At 35.2% G+C, this 21,876-nt stretch overlaps 1 protein-coding gene across 5 annotated transcripts in view; it reads right to left on the minus strand.

Moving 5' to 3' along the window:
• The window catches only part of Upf2 (UPF2 regulator of nonsense mediated mRNA decay), a 228,607-nt gene that overhangs the window by 178,041 nt on the left and 28,690 nt on the right, over positions 1–21,876 (minus strand). For all 5 annotated transcript variants that reach the window (XM_089237947.1, XM_089237950.1, XM_089237948.1 and 2 more), the window contains exons 7-12: positions 21,720–21,800; positions 17,513–17,542; positions 13,297–13,416; positions 7,173–7,220; positions 2,138–2,350; positions 1,507–1,638 (exon numbers count right to left, since the gene is read on the minus strand). In XM_089237947.1, coding sequence (XP_089094073.1) covers positions 1,507–1,638; positions 2,138–2,350; positions 7,173–7,220; positions 13,297–13,416; positions 17,513–17,542; positions 21,720–21,800 — 624 coding nt within the window. The remainder of the gene's footprint in view (positions 1–1,506; positions 1,639–2,137; positions 2,351–7,172; positions 7,221–13,296; positions 13,417–17,512; positions 17,543–21,719; positions 21,801–21,876) is intronic.

Here is a 21,876-nt window from a genome sequence, read left to right on the forward strand (position 1 = left end):
AGAAATTATCCAGAACAATATTAATGAAAAAAATTAAATGAATCAGTCGTGGTGTCTCAGAAAAGCTACAATCTTTCAAACAAGCTCAGAAGATAAAGTCTCGTTAGTCTGAGAATATATTCAAATCTTTTGAACAAACTGATTTCTTACTCAAAGTGATGCAGAAAAAATGTCAAGATGATTCAGTCCAAAACTAGACCGATTCTACATAACTTCTCTTGCAAGACATTGAAGCGAATAAATCAATCTGAAACTGAAAACCAAAACTGAGCTTGAGGGGGGTCATTACTGCTTACTTGAAGCATACTTATGCACTCTTAATTAATTAGTAAAAGCACATTAATACTAACAAGGAAAAAAAAATTGGGAAAAGGTGATAAAAATAGGTCACAGTGTTGAATTAGCCACAGGAGCAAAAAAAAAAATTTTTTAGAACTATATAAGCCGTGGCTATACTAAGTATAAATTTGGATAAACTAAGGTAGTTTGATCATGCCAATATACAATTTAACCCTTTGAGCAACGCAGCAGAAATTACAAAAACCTCTTCAAAATGCCATATTTTTTTTAATGTGAAGTAAGTTTTCCTCCATTTTCAGGTGAAAACTAAGGGGTATAGGGAAAAGCATTCCATTAAGAAATCAACGAAATATCTGAACTTGTCATTGCTATAATAAAAGGCTTTTAAGGAGGCAAGGTATCTTGTTGGCGCTACTACTTAACCACACACATGCACCTCATCAATATTCTTCTACGCAATTTCGAATGGATGAATACATGTTGTGAACTTAACATGAAGTTTGTTTCTTATGAATGCTTGATATGTTTTTCAAATAGTGCAGTCATCTTTCATCCAAATTAGGAAACAGGCAACTTGACCAGTTTATCTTTGCTTAGTATGCTATGCATGAATTTAAAATGTTGTAGGCCAGATTGCTTTCTGTGGTGAGCCTTTTTGATGGGGAGATTGACTTGCATTCGTGCCTTGGAGTTGAGAACCACAGAAAACTAATTTCAGCCAACCACCACTGTGGGGATGGTAGGGTTTGAACTTGGGTGCTCACATTGTGAATACATCATTATGACCACTTAACCACCACAACAGATTTGTTTATAGTTAGATGGACTTCAGTTTGTTATAATTTTCTTTTTCTATCGAAGTTTAACCCAAACAACTCAGATTTATATATCACGACTATGTTACTAGTGGGTTTGAGCCCGGATCTTTGTGATGCAAATCTGCCACTATGACTACATGACCGGACAGCCACTCTTGCTAATGCTGCTTAAAAGGTTGAATGCAACAAATAGAAGATGTAAAGTCTTTTACAATGCTTGGGTTCAAGAGAAACAGGAGCAATGAGAAATCAATCTTCCAATTTTAATAAAGGTTGAAAAACATTAGTTATATCCATCATGTTTCTACTACAAAATAATAAGTATCATGTTTATACATATTTGTTATTATAATATTCCATCAAATTTGATAATGATACAGAAAGTTACCTGGAAAATTCGATGATTTTGGCGTTCCATATTTTGTAGGGATCTGTAATCTTTTACAAGATGTTTACACAAGGATTTGAAGTATTCTTTCAATAGTGTCCGAAGGCCTTTCTGGCGATCAGCAGGTAAGAACTAAAACAATTTGAGTAAATAGAGATTAATGATGATTTTTACTCAGCTAAGATACATTAAATCAATAGGCTTTCTGGATATTATGCGGAGGTGATTAGAAAACTCTTTTTATCTTCAGTCAATGGCCTCGACATGGAAGGTTTGATTCCTGGTGAAGAGAAATAACTTTTTCTTCCGGTTCACCTCGCCATAATATCCAGAAAGCCTATTGATTTCAATTTGGGTAAGCCTTTCTGCGGAATTTCATGTATTGTGTATGTGTTTACAAATATTTGCTCTGCTTCTGATTTCAAAAAAAATTGAAAAAAAAAAGAATTCAAAATTTCTTGTTTTATTTTTATACATGCCCCATCAAAATTTTCACATGCCTAAAGATTGTCGAACCATATATAATATTTTTCAGGTGTTACTGATGAATATAAGCATCTTGAATAGAAATAAATAATAAATTCAAAAAACACACACACAAATTGAATATTTCATTTTTTTTTTCACTTACATCAGTCTTTGGAATTTTCATGTTGTATTTTTCGGAGAGTAATCGAAATTTTCTAGGCACAAGGCCAGCGTAATCTTCTCCACAATGCCGACAAAAGCTCAATAGAATACTGAGGTTGTTATGCTCTTCTTTATCATTTACAGTCAGAACAGTAAGAAGATTCCCAAGAAGGGGCAATCCTTCTTTCAGAGTGAAAACTCCACATGAAACAAGCTATAGATATAATGAATAAATGTATATAAGGAATATCATTTTCTCTAAAAATAGATGCACAAATTAGTTTAGCTTTAAAAACAGATAGAAATTTTCAGTGTGATGATTTGAAATACTACAAATCAACACCATTCAAGGTCACACCTTTGACTGCAGAGTCCTCGGGGCAAATCATTTCAGATGTTAATTATGCATTCAATTATCTCAACTGGGGACATGTGGCATTGTAGCCCTGATACCTTTTGAACTAAATGTGTAAAAATTGAGGAAAAAATATAAAACCAGCAAATTCTAACAAATTTTGGGGTCACTTAAGAAATTTGGTGTATGAGACACCCATGTTCTTCATATGTGTTGCTCTTTTATTTCTCATGTTTTCTGGATGCTACAGTGTGACGAATGCGTTTTCTTGGATCATTTTACAATTTCAATTTACCTTTGAGTAACCTACTCTTCCCAGAAATTTGTACACATGGTAAAAAATCCCCCTGTATATATGTTTACATACAAATACAAATACAACGCCACAACAGGCAAAATGCCCAACGAGGTGGCTGATAAAAAGATGCCCATAAAAATATGGATGTCATATGTTTCAAAAATACAGCAACCCAATTAAAAATGCAATTAACACAAATTACAAACAATATATACACATGATAAAATATTATACAATGCCCATAAAGAATACTTATGGTTGTCCTATTCTAAGAATGGATAGCTTCTCGATTTACCCCAACATGTTTATCGTATTTCTTTTTAAACGTGTCAATTGTGTTACAATTTACTACCTCCGGGGGTAAGCTATTCCATTTATTAACAACCCTATTGGAGAAAAATTCCCTGCGACACCATAACCTTGCATTGTCCCTCACCAATCGACACTGGTGTCCCCTTGTAAAAGCAGTCGATTGGCGGTGTACTAAAAGTTCATGGTCCATCCTATCCATCCCATTGAAAATTTTGAACACTTCGATCATATCTCCTCGACACCTGCGTTCATCCAATGTAAACATATTCAAAAAATGAAGTCTTTCTTCATAACTCAAGCCCTGTGTGCCAATAAGGACACGCGTAGCTCTTCTCTGCACCCCTTCAACCAAGTCTATGTCCCTCTGTAGGTATGGTCTCCAAAACCTTACAGCATACTCCAGTCCAGGACGAATTAAGCCTCGAAAAAGCGGAAGAATGACTTTAGGAGAACGCGAAGAGACCTTTTTGAAAATGAGACCAAGCATTCTATTCGCTTTTTTGACAACCGCTGAACAATGTTCAGAAAACTTAAGTCGCTCGTCAATGAGAATTCCCAAATCGGTGACTCTAGTTGCATCCGGGATAGTGACACCATTCAACTCGTAAGAGAACCGTGGGTTGTTCGAACCAAAATGAGCGACCATGCACTTATCTACGCTAAACGTCATGCTCCATTCATTTGCCCATGCTGCAATCTTGTTTAAGTTGGTCTGGAGCAACTCCCTATCGCTTTCATTTCCGATTACCCCCATTAGCTTCACATCATCTGCGAATTTGCTAGTAATTCCATCGATACCCTGATCGAGTTTGTCGATAAAAAGTGAAAAAAGTATGGGGCCAAGGACACTTCCCTGAGGAACTCCACTTGTGACGTCTGTCCAACCAGAGAATTCCCCGTTCACCATAACTCGTTGCGACCTATCTCTTAACCACGATTCTATCCAATTCAGCAAGTTGCCCCCTATTCCAATCTCGTGTAAACGCTTCAAGAGTTTGCCATGTTGGACCCGATCGAATGTGTATCAACGTTTTTTTTGTCTAGCGAACCCAACATTAGAAGAAGAGCACCATAGGGTATAACCCTTTTTCCTCCTACCCCACCTTCAGAAGATATTTCCCATCTGAAAATTATAAATTGAAAATAATTTTTTCGAAAAAAGTTTCTTTTTCTACAGTTTATCCTTATGTGATTGCATATAGACACCAATCATAACAGGTTAATTGTATTATACAGTTGCTCCCCCCCCCCCCATCTGCCCTTTTCTCTATGGAATATGAAGGATTAAAGGACCACATAAAAACAAAATAATCTGTACTGCCTGAAAAGAAAATCACATGCTGCAAAACTTCCAACAAAAATCATCAAGCACTTGTAATATTTTTTCATGAGGTCATGCAATGCCTCAACACTTATTCTTAGCCAGATTTACAACATTGTTCAACCAAGGACCATCATGGATCCGAGAAGTCAAATGAATCTTAAAACATCTATGTAATAAGTTTGATAGGATCTCCATTGGATTTAGTAGATTTGGATTTTATCTCGATTGAATATACTCAGTGGATGATAATCCAAGTGTCCAAAAGACTCATGCTCTATCAGCGAATTTTTCAACAGTTTGAGATAAAAACATTTTTGCATCAACATTCCGAGCATGTATTAGCCCTCACATGGGGAAGGATGACAAGAATATAGCCTATGGGCTCCGGACTAATCTTTTTATTTTTTTATGCAATAAATTTCATAAAGGAATCTGTCAAAGATCCCAGCCGTGAGTCCCGGTCAACTTCCCCACGGTGGCACAAAGGTACTAACATTAGTTTCAAGATTGTCAGTAGCAATTCTATTCTGGAACTATTTATATCTGGATAGTAAATGGAAAGATTTCATGCTTGCAAGCCCTGAGCATTGAGCATTCTTGGGGCTTACTTTACGTGCAACAGGTTGAAGATGTCTGATATATATGTTACACAGTAAAACGTGTCTTCAACGGAATCGCAAGGGGCAGACATATTTTTCCACAGAACACAGGTTTCCGTTTAATAGAGGTTCAATTGACATAATGTGTAAAATTATGTAACGATCCCGTATGCAATTGAAGTATAGTATAATAAAAATAAATCACTTGAAAATAAACTAATTAATTTAAACTTACATTATTTATTCTATAATTAATAAATATTTAGGTTTTACAGCATCTGTATGAAGCTTGAACCTGCACCACACTGTTCTTCATGTGAAATAACCACATTTAAATTTTGATTTTCTCTGAAATTGTCAATGAGGGTGTCAATATCTGTCGTGTCAGGTTCAGTTTATACATGGTCTCGCCTATGTCTATGTAATCTTCAGCATGAGGACCATAACTAGGATTTTTGTGAGGGGGGAAGGGCAACATGATTTCGCTGCGCAGACCACTGTAAAATTCAATGATTTTCCCATGTAAAATTTGCCACCTTCTAAATTTTGGCACTCGAGAAATTGCCCCCCTTCGCCTCCCTTTAATTCCAGCCCTACTCAGCACTTGCGATCACGGAAAGCAGCTTGCATACAATCTTTTAGGTCTTGCATATCATTTGGAAATCTGACCATTACAATGATTTTTCCCACAGAAAAGCCTACTTTACCGAAAAATTTTGTTACAATTTCAGAAAGAAACTGCTTCACTACATGTGGCTATTCAAAAACCACAGCATCAAGTATGGTAACGATTTCAACAAATGTGAGGATGGGTGAAGTAGAACTCGCATTGTGCAAGCAATCATTCCATAAAAATTTTGATGATCCTTTGGTCAATTGGTAGCGAAACAAGTTCCATTTAATCCAGGTTTTTTACATGCATTTTGGTATTGAAACCACGGGACCATGATTTTTTTTTTGTTAGACTGGTTTCCACTCAATACAGGTTCCGTTGAAGACAGGTTTTACTGTATATGATAAAATATGTGCTGAAATGCAGGGCTGCCTCAAGATCATCATGGGTCTTGGGGGGGGGGGGCATAGTGTGCCTTTTCAGGGCCCCAGGGTAAACTTTTCCTTGAGGCACCTCTAGAAAGGGTTATTATTATACAAAAAAATGTGAACTTTTATGGAGGCCCCATTCAGCTCGGGGCCCAGGTGAGTGCCCGGTTGCTCCAGCTCTATTATGGAACTGCCCCCCCCCCCCCCGGGCAAAGTGATTCTTCTGAGGCTTTACCTGGCTAGAAATGTCCACCTACTAATTTACATGCTTACTGTCACAATTTTTAAATGGATCAAATTCCCATGATAGTGATCTTCTCCCCCCCCCCCCCCCACACACTCAAAACCTCTGGGCCATGCCTGGAGCCTGGATGAGCCAATGCATTAATAGGCACTGCTGAAATGGTGCCTTTTATGATTTTTAATAGCATAATAAGCATAGTAAGAAAGTAGACATGGGCTGAGATAAATGGGATTGCTTTCTCACAAACGAAAAAAACAATCCCATTTAAAATATCTATGTAGGAGTCTTTTGTCTTCAGCCATAGTTTAACTGGAAAAGTGAAAGCCATGATATTAATTAATAGCTTGACAACAAATCTCTAACATCTCACTTTTCATAGCATTTAATAAAAAGATCCATAAAAAGTAAAAGGTTTTACTTTTAATTGTTTTTTTTTAAATAAATCGTGTGGTAGGTAGATGAATATTCATTCTGCAAAATATATTCATCACAATATCAAACTGGTAAGCTGCTATAAAAATTTAATGTTTCTAACAAAATGCAATGTATCAGTACCTACAAACTTGAATTTTTGTGCATGATTATAAAAACTGGGCGAATTTTCTAAAAAAAAATATGACAGCAACAATAAGTTCTTAGTGAATTCAAACCCTACTTAAAGAAATAATTCACAAGACATCTTTGAAAGAAATGTCACATATACAGTGTTAAAAGTAAAAAAGAGAAAAAAGAAGAGTAATTTCAAATACCAAATATTAGAATTAAATTTCATTAACACATCATACAAAAGAAGTTAAAAAGGAACATAACGTAAGCAAAAATGAATAATTGAAATAAAAGTAAAAAATTAAACTAATATTTACCTCGGCATAAAATCGAAGATCAACTCGAATTTTACTTGGATTTGTAATCTGAAAGTGAATGAAGCATTTACATTGAGGATTTGCAAAAATAATAGTTCTAAATCAGAACTGGACAAATCTCAGATGCCATGATGATTGGATTGAATTGACATTGACACCTAACTAAACTGAAGAGCCAAAAAAACTGGTATAGGCATGCGTTTGCAAATAAAGACATATGGAACCAATCAGAGTACGGCGCTGCGGTCAGCAACGCCTATATAACACAACAAGTGTCTGGCATAGTTGTTAAATCGGTTACTGCTGCTACAATGGCAGGTTATCGAGATTTAAGTGAGTTTGAACGTGGTATTATAGTCGGCGCACGAGAGATGGGACATAGCATCTCCGAGGTAGTGATGAAATTTGGATTTTCACGTACGACCATTTCACAAGTGTACCGTGAATATCGGGAATCCAGTAAAAAATTAAATCTACGACATCGCTGCGGCCGGAAAAAGATCATGCAAGAACGGGACTGGCGAGAATCATTAAACGTCTTCCGCAAATTGCTGCAGATTTCAATGCTGGGCCATAAACAAGTGTCAGCGTGCGAACCATTCAATGAAACATCATCAATATGGGCTTTCGGAGCCGAAGGCTCACTCGTGTACCCTTGATGACTGCACGACACAAAGCTTTACGCCTCGCCTGGGCCCGACAACACTGACATTGGACTGTTGAGGACTGGAAACACGTTGCCTGGTTTGACGAGTCTCGGTTCCAATTGCTTCGAGCTGATGGACGTGTACGGGTATGGAGACAACCTCATGAATCCATGGACCCTACATGTCAACAGGGGACTGTTCAAGCTGGTGGAGGTTCTGTGATGGTATGGGGCATGTGCAGTTGGCGTGATATGGGACCCCTGATACGTCTAGATACGACTCTGACAGGTGACAGGTACGTAAGCATCCTGTCTGATCACCTGCACCCATTCATGTCCATTCCGACGGACTTGGACAATTTCAGCAGGACAATGCGACACCCCACACGTCCAGTATTGCTACAAAGTGGCTCCAGGAACACTCTTCTGACTTTAGACACTTCCGCTGGCCACCTAAATCCCCAGACATGACCACATTATTGAACATATCTGGGATGCCTTGCAACGTGCTGTTCAGAAGAGATCTCCACCCCCTCTTACTCCTTTGGATTTATGGACAGCCCTGCAGGATTCGTGGTGTCAATTACCCCCAGCACTACTTCAGACATTAGTCGAGTCCATGCCACGTCGTGTTGCGGCACTTCTGCGGGCTCGCGGGGCCCTACACGATATTAGGCAGGTTGACCAGTTTTTTTGGCTCTTCAGTGTATAATTGAAGTGCTTATTTCAGAAACCCATAACTGTGACAACAAATTTGAAATTGAGTTAGTACTGGTTTCTTGATTGATGCTTTGTTTTGTGCAGAAACCTAACTAAAAAAATGTTTTGTATACCCTCCCCATTTTGTGCCCCTGAAATATATTTATTCAATGCAGAAGCGGATTAGGGGATTTCTGTGCTAAAAATTTATAGCTGTTGATGTCATTGGCGGTTTTATGAGATCTAAAAGGGGTGAAACAGGTTGTTTTTGATTATTTCTGTGCTTTGAAAGTTTGGTTTTAGGGTTCTAGTGATTATTTGCTATTCTTTGTTTTTAAAGTGTGAAAAAAGTGTCTAGTGAATCCCAATCAGACATGGAAACTTAGAGAAAAGGTATAGTTAATCCAGGCATGTATAAACGCAATATAATATACAAATCATGTGTTTAGGGCAAAAAATATGCCACTTTCAATGACAATCAATCAGAAAACTTTTCCTGACAAAATCGATTACAAATGTTCCCCAGAGTGTTTCAAACTTGGGGCTGAAGAAGTTTTGAGTGCAATTAAGAGTAATTTCTACCCAATGTGAGGAAAGCAAAAGCATACAAGATAAGTATCTTTGAAAAGGGGTGGTTATGTTCATACAAGAAAATCGTTAACTCTGGTGAAACAAAGAAAAAACATTTAAAAGGACAAAACAATCCCATTAAAAATATCCACGTATGAACACTTTGTCTTCAGCCATAGTTTAACTAGAAAAGTGGAAACCAAGACATTCATTAACAGCTTGACTACATCAAGATTTTCTTTGAGAAAGACCACTCACCCTCTTGAACCGCCAAATATGAATGCCTACTCTGCTGGAAAAATCTCAATCAAAAAGAAAAAATTGATAATCTGTAAAAGCTTACTGAATATACCACAAACAATGCTGAATCCTACAATATGATTTTGAGTTGGTCGACATCCGAAGTTAAAATAAAAAAAGATTGACAATATATATGCAAAATAACAAATAACAAATGATGTTACATATGATTATTTTATTTCTACAAAATACCTGTAATTGATCAAAATAAAATTCAATGTTATTAAAAAGCTAGCTTTGTTGATTTTTACCTCTAACAGAACATATTAATATCATGAAGATGGTAAAACAGTGTTTGAAATTTATTTTATTGCAGAAACAGCATAACTGCAGAGGATGGGATTTTTTTTAACCCCTCTTCCCTGAGCTTTAATGAATATATCACATTTTCATTTTAAGTATAGAACCATCTTTTATATTCAGGAATTACTTTGTAAAAACATATCTGCTTTTAGTTAAGTTGGAATGTTTTTTAAATATTTCAAAATTTGAAATTTTGCACTTATGGGATTTCTGAAATAAGCTCTTAAATTTTCGATGTGTGATAACCAAATTAGTCTTAAGATAATGCAAATTTTTCTGAATTTTTAAATTTACATAAGCGTTTCCACACACATTGGGAAAGGTAACCAAGTCCCAGAAAAGTCTGAATAAATTATTTTGGCTGTTTTTTTTTGTTTGTTTTTTTGCAAAAAAAATTTCCTTGGCTCCAGGGAAATTTAGCTGGAAACATTTTTAGATTTTTAAATCTGTCAACCTGTTTTAAATTAACACAACCTCCATCAACCAGTCATTTAATTATTTTAATTCTCAAAGCACAAAAAATGCAATAAAGTACAGTAGAGCTTCAATTAAGATTAGCCGAGCTGTAATGGATTCGGAATCACCTCAGTTAACAACAGACGATCCTCGAAAATGTGAAAAATAGAAGTCTGCAGATTATAGGTACACTCATTCACAAAAATATTAAAATTGAAACGTGATACATGATGGTAATGGTAAGATTTGTGAAAATATATTTCTAAATAATCAGTTTGGATGGTTTTCTTACCCATCACACACCTTGCCGTGTCAGTAAAGTATGTGACTGGATGACCTTGATCTGGCTCTGTAGTGCTGTAGGTAGAGGCTTTGGTTGATACAGGCTCGGTTAATCAAGGCTCTGCTGTATGTAAAGCATTTTTATATAGAGGGCATGGGGTTTCCTTTTTTTTCTTAAAAAACTGAACTAATTGAAATTTGTTTTTAAAAATCATTTTCTAATTGCTACTGCATTGTCGCCTAGTCGGGGACGGACGGACGGACGGGGGGTAATTTTCTAATCAATTATGCTACTGCATTACAGTATGGTCTACTATTACTAAACCATTCATATATTTTGTAAGCACTCCACTCAGGAATTGAATTTATAATGAATTAGTGCATACCCAGTCGCATATATAAGCAGTATCCTAAAGTATTTATGATTTGAAAGTTATGTTTCACGTTTAGGAAGTACTACCATCTGTCTTCCAGCAAAAGTGGTAGATGCCTGATTTTTTGTGTATATGTAGGTACCATGCCGACAGTATTCATGTTCTCTGTGGAGAGACTTTCCCAAATGGGAGACCAGCTCACATTCAAGTTATCTGTCTGTCTCAAAGTTAGAAAACCTCAGAAAACCCAACATCAATCAAGCAATACTGCACTGCCAACAGGATTTGAACCGGCAGTATTGCAATGCAAGTCCATCATGATGCCACACAGCAGACAAGCTTCAGACAGATCCCTCTTTTGTTTCAAGGTACACTTAATGTTTGTTTTGATCAAGTTATAATGAGCTATATACATACATAAATGGGGTGGATACTATCAACCATCCAATAATTACACACATGATCACTTGTGAAAAACTAATTTGGGAAAGTGTTTTCCTGTTATAGGATCGGACGTATTTCCAGAGTTATAATTGTGATGTGTTGGTTTTATAATGGTCAGTTACGCCCCAAACACCCAACAAAAGTAAATAAATTTTTCCCTGAAGCAGATTGCAGCTTCTTAAAAAACAAACTGAAGCATTCAATCACATTAGAAGCCAAGTTCTGTCTTTTTCGTTCATGATTGGCACTTTTTCTCTTCGTGTAGAGTGATGTTATAACCTTGTTATTATGTGTCACCCATTATATTAATCACCATATTTGTACAGTGTTAGCTCAACAAATAGATCTTATTGGAAACTCATTGTCAAATTTTTAGGCAAAATCAACAATTTTTTGCCAAAATAATATTCACTGTTGAGTCAAATTTTTTGAGGAAAAATGCAAGAAAAAAAACTGGTTTGCACATTTTTAGCTCTCTTGATTTCGAAAGTCAACAGCATTGTTAACCGCTTCAAAAATACCAAGTTATAAGTTTGGTTTTGTTCTGTGAATTCGGCAAGATAAAAAAGTGCAAAATTTCAAAACGTTATAACTCCCAAAATGGAAAATTAGTTTTTCACAAGGAATCACGTGTGTATGCTTTCTTTTGTTGAATAAATAGTGCAAAGATCTTTATAGCATAATTATAAACAATTTTTAAACAAATCACGTGAAAGTTTATATTATAACATTGTAAAATAATGGTATTCTTTCAATTTGCTTTGCTGACCAGATAACATTCTAAATGGGATATATTTTGTGAACCTGTGCTTTACAAATCAAGTGGTTTGGTGAAATTCTCAATATTCAACTTAATGTGATGAGGTAGTAAGAAGACATCCTAAAAGTAAATTGTTCAGTTAACAACTAAGCCATTAAGCAGGTGATTGAATTCTTATAGGAAATATAATGGAGCCCACTTAATGGGTCTCTGTCAAGACAATAAAATATAGAAATATGGAAATAAGATTTTTTAAGAGGGGAAAACATCTCAAGTGGGGAGTTCTTAGATGTCATTCATTGTCAAGGGCAGCTTGAGATATTCTCATCTGCGTAAGATATCTTTTGGCACCCTTCCAACATGTGAGCCACACCAGTAAAACAATCCACAAAATTCACAGATTTGTATATGTAATGCAGAATATTAAGATAACACTAGAAATTTAATCGTTAAAGCAATTACTCTGGGCTTGTATTCCACTACTTTTACATGAACTGACACATATTTGCATCTGTTTGTATTTCCAGCTCGATGCAATGCATCAAAAATTAGTTTTTATTGAAAATTATTCTGCCAAATACACATATAGTTTGAGTTTAATAAAATATTTTCCCCCAAATTTTTCTGCAATAATTTTTTTCTTCAAGCTAGCCAGCCAATGTAGCTTCAGGAATGATGAAATTCTCCTATTTGCCAAGGAGAATCAAGATGTAGGATACTTAGGAAACAAGAAATGTGTTCATAGAACGAGCTAAAACACCTGGGTGTCCGAAAATTGGCACTGACTTGGACCAGGACTCCATGCGACACAAACCTGATATTGATTTGTCCTTTTACGACCTACACGACTACAACTGTCACATCCAGCGCACGCGGACGGACCACCACCAACGGAACTTCAGTTATCAAGCAAAGGACACTACAATATTCATTTAGACTTCGATTCTTAGACTACGATTCATCATAATTATTTCATTGATTTATACTCCTGTAGTTGGACTTGTTATTCTGTTATAAAAATTTATATTGAGTGGGAGATAACTATATAAAAGGAAAAGTGTTCCATTGATAAATCAACTTCACGAAATGCCTGGACTTGCTAATTTGAAAATAAGAGGCTTCTAAGAAAGTGAACCATCTCATCAACGTCCCTTTAAGTGACATTTATGAGCTATCTCATCAATGTCGCTTAAAGGGTTAAGTAAGTTTTCATAATGTGATTAGTTGTGTGGATTTCCCAATAAAAACATGTGTAACATCACAAAACCACAAATTGAACTTTTTTATTACCTTCTCATCTTTTTTGAGAGGTAAAACTTTCTGCCAATGTTCAATCAGCTGAGATGAGAATTCAGAATATCTTTGATGCAACAGAGAACATATCTGCACAGCTGTTGCTACATCTGACATCTGAAAGGAGAAAAAATGTCTACATAGAATGATCAGGAAAAAAAGCTTATGTACAGAGAATATATAAGTAAAAAAAACCAAAAACAAAGTCAACATTGAAATGTATTTGAAAAAATTAATTACGCAATTCTTAATCTTAATTGTGCAAATATTATTTGTTAAAAGGATATTCTAATTGAAGAATAAGCAGTTAATTTGGTTTATTAAAAAATAAATTAAAACTTTTCAAATTTAATAATGATTTGATTAAACTGATAGTTTTTGATTTAATCAAATATAGAGTAAAAATTTATAATATTGATGAACTTTTTGAAAATCAAAATCAACAAGACGTTGAATATTGTGTTATAAACTTTCTTGACAGAATTTTTGACAAATTAAAGTTATCTTCTTTATAGCATAAATATATAACAATATTTTTCTTCTGAAGAAAACTTTCATTCCTAAAGTTGCCTATAGATATACTAGAACTATCAAAAGTATTGTATATAACTACAGTCATTAGAGAAAAAATCTGAACTAAAATTGAAAATAAAGTTTTTGTAATGAGATTATACAGGATGCATAGGTAACAGCACACACCACATTTTACTGGCAAACCATTTAGCTTATAGGCGCACTTCCAATTATAGAAAAAGTATCCAAATAACATGTAGAACTCAGATATGTCATTCATGTTGCAAGCGGTTGTATAGTTGTTAGAATTTAAAAAATTAACTTTTTCTATGAACACCCTGTGCCCAAAAACACAATTAGTGAAAAGTAGGTACCCTGCCTCTCCTGATGCCAGCAAAACAATTCTTTGTTTCTAAGCGCAATATTTAAATTAAAATATCTCAATGAATATAAAAGATTCATGTCCATATAAAAAGTTGATTTTTTTTTTTAATTTTAATAACTATACAACTCCTGGCAACATGAATGACGTATCTGAGTTTTACATATGTTATTTGGATACTTTTCTTTTAATTGGAAGTATGACTCTAGGATCAATGGTTCACCACTAAAATGCAGAGTGTGCAGGGCCAGATCTTGAATCATGCAAACTCTGCGGCAGTAGAAGGCACCAATTGAAAGGAGATTTTTTAGGATGCCAACTGGCTGCTGTGGTGGTAGAGTGGTCATAGTACTTGTATCGTGAGGACCGGGGTTCGAACCCCACCATTGTCACAGTGGTGGTCGGCTGAAGTTGGTTTTCTGTGGCTTCCAATTTTGAGGAATGAATGTGTTCTTAGAGATCTCTGCATTAAAAAGTCTTGCCATAGAGAGCAAACGGCCTACAATGGTATAAATATTCAATCATTATACTTCACTCACTGTCCTTCTGAAGGCAGCACTGAAAAATCAGACAACACTGTATATGCACTCACACTTCCAGCACAACTCACTCGGTGGTAAATTGCGAATAGCGATAGACCGGAGTTGTGCTCTGTTTGAAAGAAAGAGAGGACACCTACTGAAGAGGGGCAAATTTACCATCAAAATATCATTTGCTCACATTTGAAAAATGTCCAGGACTAGCCCTGAGTGTATGCAATTATCTATGCATCCTGTATATAAACCTATATTGACAAAGATTATAAACACGTTATAACTGGTGCTTTATCTATCATTGACAATATTGCTTTACAGAATATTTTAAATTTTAATTTTCACATTCTCAAAAAAATTCATAGCAAAATAGCTAATGAAAATACTGAATTCATTAATATAACAGTAATAGAAAGTTTTAAGTACTCAAGTGCTGGTGAGTAGCCCAACTAGACAAAGTTATATAATTTCTGCATACAACCACTGATAATTCTTTTTTTACACACGTGGTTGTTTCACTTATTTTTGTGCATATTCTATATATATATACATATATATATATATATGTATTCATCAAATGGATGTAAAAGGTTTGAGGCACCAGATGGAATATATCTGTGCTCAGATGGCAAAATGCCATATATACGTAACTTTTCCCAAAAAATTGAGTTGTTTGCATTCTGGTCTTGTTTTGTCAAAATTTTGGAAGGTGGCAAAATTTTGTCCATCTCTTCCAGTTTATAAGGAACCAATGTAGGCAAATTGAAATATGTCAAAATGTATACACACAAATCGTATCAAAATCAGTTTCGTTCATAAATTTTTGAATTCGGCAGACGCGGTTCACTAAATATTTTTTATGGCAAATTTTATCATTTGACATTTACAGGGGTGGGAAGTGACTAAACCCATTTCGGAGCAGCTTTGGAGCAGCAAAATTAAGGATTTGGAGCAATTTTGGAGCAGCAAAATATGGGATTTGGAGCAATTTTGGAGCAGCAAAATATGGGATTCGGAGCAGATATTTATAAATTGGAGCAGTGAAATTAACAAGAATATTTTCGTTAACTCTCAACTCTTTTCAAAATAAAACTGCACTGTCTTTTGTTATCAAACATCTCTTCATCAGCTTGATTTTTTTGTTGTTTTAGGCTTTTGACACCTTGTTTGAAAGAGCGGCTGTCATAAAATTTTTTGCACCAGTCTATTTAAGATGATTTTTGCTTACTGACGGCACTATTTGCTGCCTTGAACAACAACACTTCAAATTAGCTAAAAAAATTTTTATAAGTTTTTAATTTTTTTATACTTGGAAAGAAATTGTTGCAAAATGGGAGAGAATTTCGGAAGAATCAACTCAATGTTTGGCGATTCAGCACTCATTATCTGGCGAGATTCGCGATCTGGCACTCGCTATTTGGCGAGATTGACGATTTAACGCTCGTTATTCGGCAACATTGGCAATTTAACGCTTGTTATTCGGCAACATAGGCAATTTAACGCTCGTTATTCGGCAAAGTTTCTAAACTAACATTCGTAATTCGGCGGACATGCGCTTTTTACTTGCGGAATGAAATTTTTTTTTTTTCACGAAACATCGGGATTTAACACAATGACAATCGACTACAGTAATTTCTGCTGCTTCCAGTGATGACTTTTTTTTTTAAACGGAAGCACTCGAATTTGCACTTTAAAGCTGAAAGGCATTGCAAACCATCTTCAGTTCCACGATCACGGACAATATCAGGGTTTCGCGATGGAAAGCCCGATCAGGGGCCGATAGTTTAAGTATAGTGGAATAAAACACGCTCTCTAAAGAAACGTTTCGTGGCTAGCAGGAACAAAAAATTTTTGGCGTCCTTTCCGAAATTCTGGGCATACTGAAGCAAAATTCGCTATTTGGTGCAGAAAAATGCGAAAATACGCTATTGGAGCAGGATGGCGCAAGATATTAGTTTTGGCGCAGTGCGGCGCAATTGGCGCAGAGTTCCCACACCTGCATTTAAATGGCTGAGACAACATAAAACGACTGAGGATCATTGATTCTCCCATAGGCAATTTCTTTCTTCCATTTCAATCTTCCATGATCAATGTATCACAGTGGGGGGAAGATATTCAGCTACAGGTCCCACAGACCACGATTTATTTCTGGTGGTCTGATAGTTTAACCAGTGGTCTCGGACCAACAGAACACCAATGATTTTGATCACTGTGAATTGCGGTGATTCTGTGAAAAACAATAAAAAAAAATTTTTTTTTTGTCAAAATGTTTAAAGACAAAGTGTTTTACAATTTCTACTTGGTAATCTACAGCTAATTATTGTAATGATAATTGTAATATTTTATTAAGAAAATTAAAAACTCATGATAAAAAAAATTAAGGAATTATTTTTGTTTCTATTTTGTTGTCTTTTACACTGGAACATTAAAAAAAAAGGAATGTGGGAATGCTACAATGGCAGTGCCAAAATATCTCCTATAAGCAATTTTAGATACTGATTTTTTTTTTGCTGAATTCAATTCCAAATGCCTTCCACAGTCTCTATATGAAATATGGTTGCATTTCGTTCATCAGAAAATTTATTACCTGCAGATGCCTGCAAACAGGGAAAGTAATTTTATGGCCAACCTGCATATATAATGACATTTTTATTTTATTCTAATGAGTATTATTTTAATAAAAATGATTGAATAAAAATAATTTTGTTTTTTGGTTTGCAATGAGTAATAAAAAAATACAAGTTGCAATAACAAAATAGAAAACATGAATTCAAATTTTAGTCACCTTCAGTTTGGCATCAACAATAGCTGCAGCCTAGAATGTAATGAAAATTAGAAAGAATATTATTTTAAGATACTATATATATATATATGTGAAAGAAATCATCAAGGTGAAAAACAAACTAATTGCTAGTTGACAGCTGAGTGGTTAGCAATCATTCTAATAAACAGCTGTGCAAGGAAATGTGAAAACCCCATTTCTATGAAAAACCACAATAAATATCAACTGGTGTTTCTTGGTAAATTTTTAATTTGAAAAACTGAATTCTCTATAGAAAGAACATAACTTTTAATATTTTGTCATTTTTGTTTTTCAAAATTTCCAGCACCCACAGAGAGAGTAAAAAACCAACAAAATGAAACAGTTAATATTAATATAAAAATGTATGTGTATATATATATATATATATATATAAAATTTCTTCTTGCATAAAATACTAACACAAATATTAATTAGTGCTTTTCATTTGCAATGCAATCTGAAAAAAATGCTTAAATTCCATTCAGATTCACAGAAAATTCTCCTCTAACAACTAACACAAATAAGGATCATTACTTTTCATTTGAAATATTCAAACAGATGTATGGAATTTTCTCTTGAAAAGAATTAAATGCATGAATATGGATTCTCTACAAAAAAAAAATATCAATTTTAAATAGCTCAAAAAAAGTTTTTTTTTTTTTTAATCGACAGGACATATCAGTCGATATCTTAGTAGCGACAATTAAAAATCATTTGTGGAACTTTCTCCTGATGCAAACTGACCACATTAACATGGATTTTTTTCTCTATCCATCATGAAATTCTCTACAAAATGAACATGATAAATTTTTAATAGCTCAAAAAAAAGTTTTTTTTTAAAAATTGACAGTACCAGAAGGAAAAAACCCATAATTTTTACCACCTGCAGCAAATTTAAAAAAATAATAATTGTAGAAACTGATTTATATTTTCATTTTCCCTAAAAAATTCCTAATTTTGACATAATGTTGCGTGAAAGCAGAATACTAAAATTATTATATTCTTACTAGCATGCATATTTAATTATGATATGGTCATTTGATCTTATTGTTATAAAGCAGGGCTTGACACCAGGTTGCCATAGCGACTAGAAAATAGGCATTGGCACCTGAAATTTTTTTATGTTCAGTTGAAGCCTATGTGGATGACACAAAATTTTCTGATTTACAACAGTTTATCTTTTATCAAAAAAGGGCATATCAGTAAAATTAAAAAAAAAAACATTAAATAGTCTCTCTATGTCTATACCAGGGTTGGGTATGATCCGAGGTGCCACCAGGTCACCATGGCTACTGAAAAATTGGTATTAGTGCCATTTTATTATGCCAAAACATTTTCTTTGTGTAGTTGATAAATTGTAGGCTGTGAGCAGGACAGAATGTTTAGAATTTATAGCAGCATATCTGCCAACATGAAAGAGGGTCACTATGTCCTGAAAAAAATCGAAAGCAGCATTACTTTGGTCCCTTTTTTCTCATAAAAAATTTTTGGCCCTGACAATTCTTTTTCTGGTGCCTAGATTTTCTCGTGATTCGTCCCCAGTCCTGCTCTATACTAAATACAGTAATCTTATGTAATGATCTCCTCTATATTGTATTACTCCCTGATCCTAATTCATAGTGTTAATATACTCCTTTTATAACAATATGTTTCCCTGGTCCCTTTGAGTACTATTATATAGGCCCAGAACAGACTGCGAGGCGGTCGCTAGCGGGTGCGATTGAGGGGGGGGGGAGCGACCATCCATAGGTTTATTCTGTAAGCACACAGACAACCCACTAGCGAGTAGTAGAGATTTTTTTACCCGCGACCACCCGTCCAAAATCTACATTTTTGGTGGCAGGTGGTGGCGGTTGCAAATCTTTGGTTATCTATTGGAAAGGTTTGAACACCCAGATCAGCAAGGCGGGTTTGCTGTCTCCCATTGTCTATTAAGTTGTTTGACGAGTAGGGTGATCGCATTTGGGATGCACTGGACAAAGGAACTGCTCTTTTCAGGTTGCCAGAAAAATGGGGAACAGACAAATTCAAGAAAACGGAATGGTGAGGTTCCATTTAATAAACTAATTCCTTGTTTGGCGCTCTTGCACGAATAACCAATTAAAAAGAAACCAATAAAGAAAAAAAAATTTTTTTTTAAATTTTCTAATTAGTATTTTTTTTTTTGCTTTTCTACATGAGCATACAGTAAAACTTGGTTATAGTGACATTCATAAAATAACGTGATTACGCCGTAAAAACCAAGATATATATTTGAAAATACTTGAATAAAATGCATTGGATCCCGCTTATAATGTTTTAGCAAAAAAACTAAAAACTGCCTCATCCAAAAAGTATAAATTACCAAAGGCCGACCATTTGTAATAAATTCATAAGAAATTATCAGAAGTAAAAATAGACATCTCAAGGAAGAAGTTTTTATATTTGCAAATTCCATGTCAATTTTTTGAAAAATTCATTAAAATAATACGTATGAACCGGAAGGAAATACAGTCGAATCCAGCTTTAACGAATACAGTTATAGCAGAAATCTCATTTTAACAAACACTTTTCTAATTTCTCACATAAATTAACATAGGAAAAAAACCCTGGAATTCCTTTATAATGAAAATTTGTTATAACGAAGTAATTGCTACGGTCTCTGAGTTCCTTATAACAGGATTCCACTGTATGTCCCTTAAAGCTGCATTGTGTTTTGGTTGAATTACTCTATATTTTTTGGATTTACTTTCGTATCGTGTGTGAATATGCTCATTTGTGTGCTTTTGCAATGAAAAAAACCCTTCACGACATAACGCTGTATGCTGGTAAGATCGAAGACAATTTCAGTCACTCAGATTTTCTACACCCAATTTTCACACCTACCGTTGCTTTTTAAGCAGCTTTTGATTTATATACCCACAAAGATCCACAACTAGGGAGATCGGGTCTGTTGTCCAGGGCGCTGAAGTAGAGGGGGCGTCGAATTCTGCCTTTCACCACTCCTTCTAGTCCCTTCCTACACAGGGACGCCAAGAGTGTGCTTGCAGCAGCTAAGAAAGTATTTAGCTGCGGCACTGTACATACCATTAAACCTTACAACACACATACAATGAGGTGCAGGGCCAGAACTACATGCTTGTGCAGCCGGGGCAAGCACGCATTTCGCACTGACCGCTCCTTCCTAGGTGCGGCCCTGGTGCCGTATGTATGGGGTTTAAGCGGGCCGGGGTAGCAAGTTCGTAGGGGCAGCTAATTTCAGTAGAATTCCTTGTAGTCCCCTTCTGAACTGCTGGAGTAGCTTATGACTCTTTTTTTAACAACCTAAACGATTATTTTTCAGAAGTTAGTAAATCAGAAATGTTCTGAAAATCCCCCCCCCCTTTTGATTTGTGCCCCAAAAACAGAGGTTCCCGAATGTATACATCGCTTCTGCCACGGATTGTCACCTGGGACGTGGCAATGACTTTGTCCATTGATGTGTACCCCTGCAGTGCTTTGAAATGGCTCTTTTTAGGCTATTCTTACGAGCAGTGGATTAATAAAGATGACAAAGCCAAAGAGGCCGCGAGTGGCGAAAGTTTCAATAACCCCTGCCTAGGCCTTCCAAACGCATGTAGGTCGGAATCGGTTCTTATACTTGAATTTCGGTTCGTGTTTACACCCATCCAGATTTCAAAAAATTAAAAGAAAAACCATTATCTGTGTAAATTATCTAAATACTGAATATTTCAGGACAATCGACCAAGCCTTCCATGCATGCCCTTGGGACTTGGTAAAATTGGTAAACTTTTGTCTTTCTTCAACTCCGAAATTATTTCAAACGGCAAATATTGCAACAAAAAATTAAATAATTTCATTACTTGAAAATTTTTATTATATAATGCAATTTATGAACGCTAATTAGAACGCTAACCGTAGCAAACTTCTGCTTGGCGTAAAATAATTTAGACAAGCCCGCATACCACGTGACATAAAAAACGCTGTGTGTGTTTCACGCGAAATAGCGAGGGTGCTGATAAGATCATTCGCACACGCCTACCCGTAGTCAGTTTCCAGCCATAGGCTTTTCATTGTAGTATGTTTGAGTTATAAATTGTACAAAATATGCTACTATAAAAACTACTATATCCTAGTATTATATCTCATATTATTTGACTATTATTTGACTATTATATTACAATATATAATTAAATTAACATATCCTTACCGCTTCGCTGATATATTTCGTCAGGTTCAAGGATTCCATATCTTTGATGAGAGACTGCTTCTGGGTATCAGTCAAATTTCGCTGAAAAAATGGAAAAATGCAGTAAACTTTTTCAGATAATATGTGTGTGAATAAAAATACATGATTTGTAGATTTA

Source organism: Pholcus phalangioides, unplaced genomic scaffold, assembly GCF_987345545.1.
Source record: "Pholcus phalangioides strain wild (caught in Gottingen) unplaced genomic scaffold, Ppha-v1.0 ptg000010l_1, whole genome shotgun sequence".
Lineage (NCBI taxonomy): Eukaryota > Metazoa > Arthropoda > Arachnida > Araneae > Pholcidae > Pholcus > Pholcus phalangioides.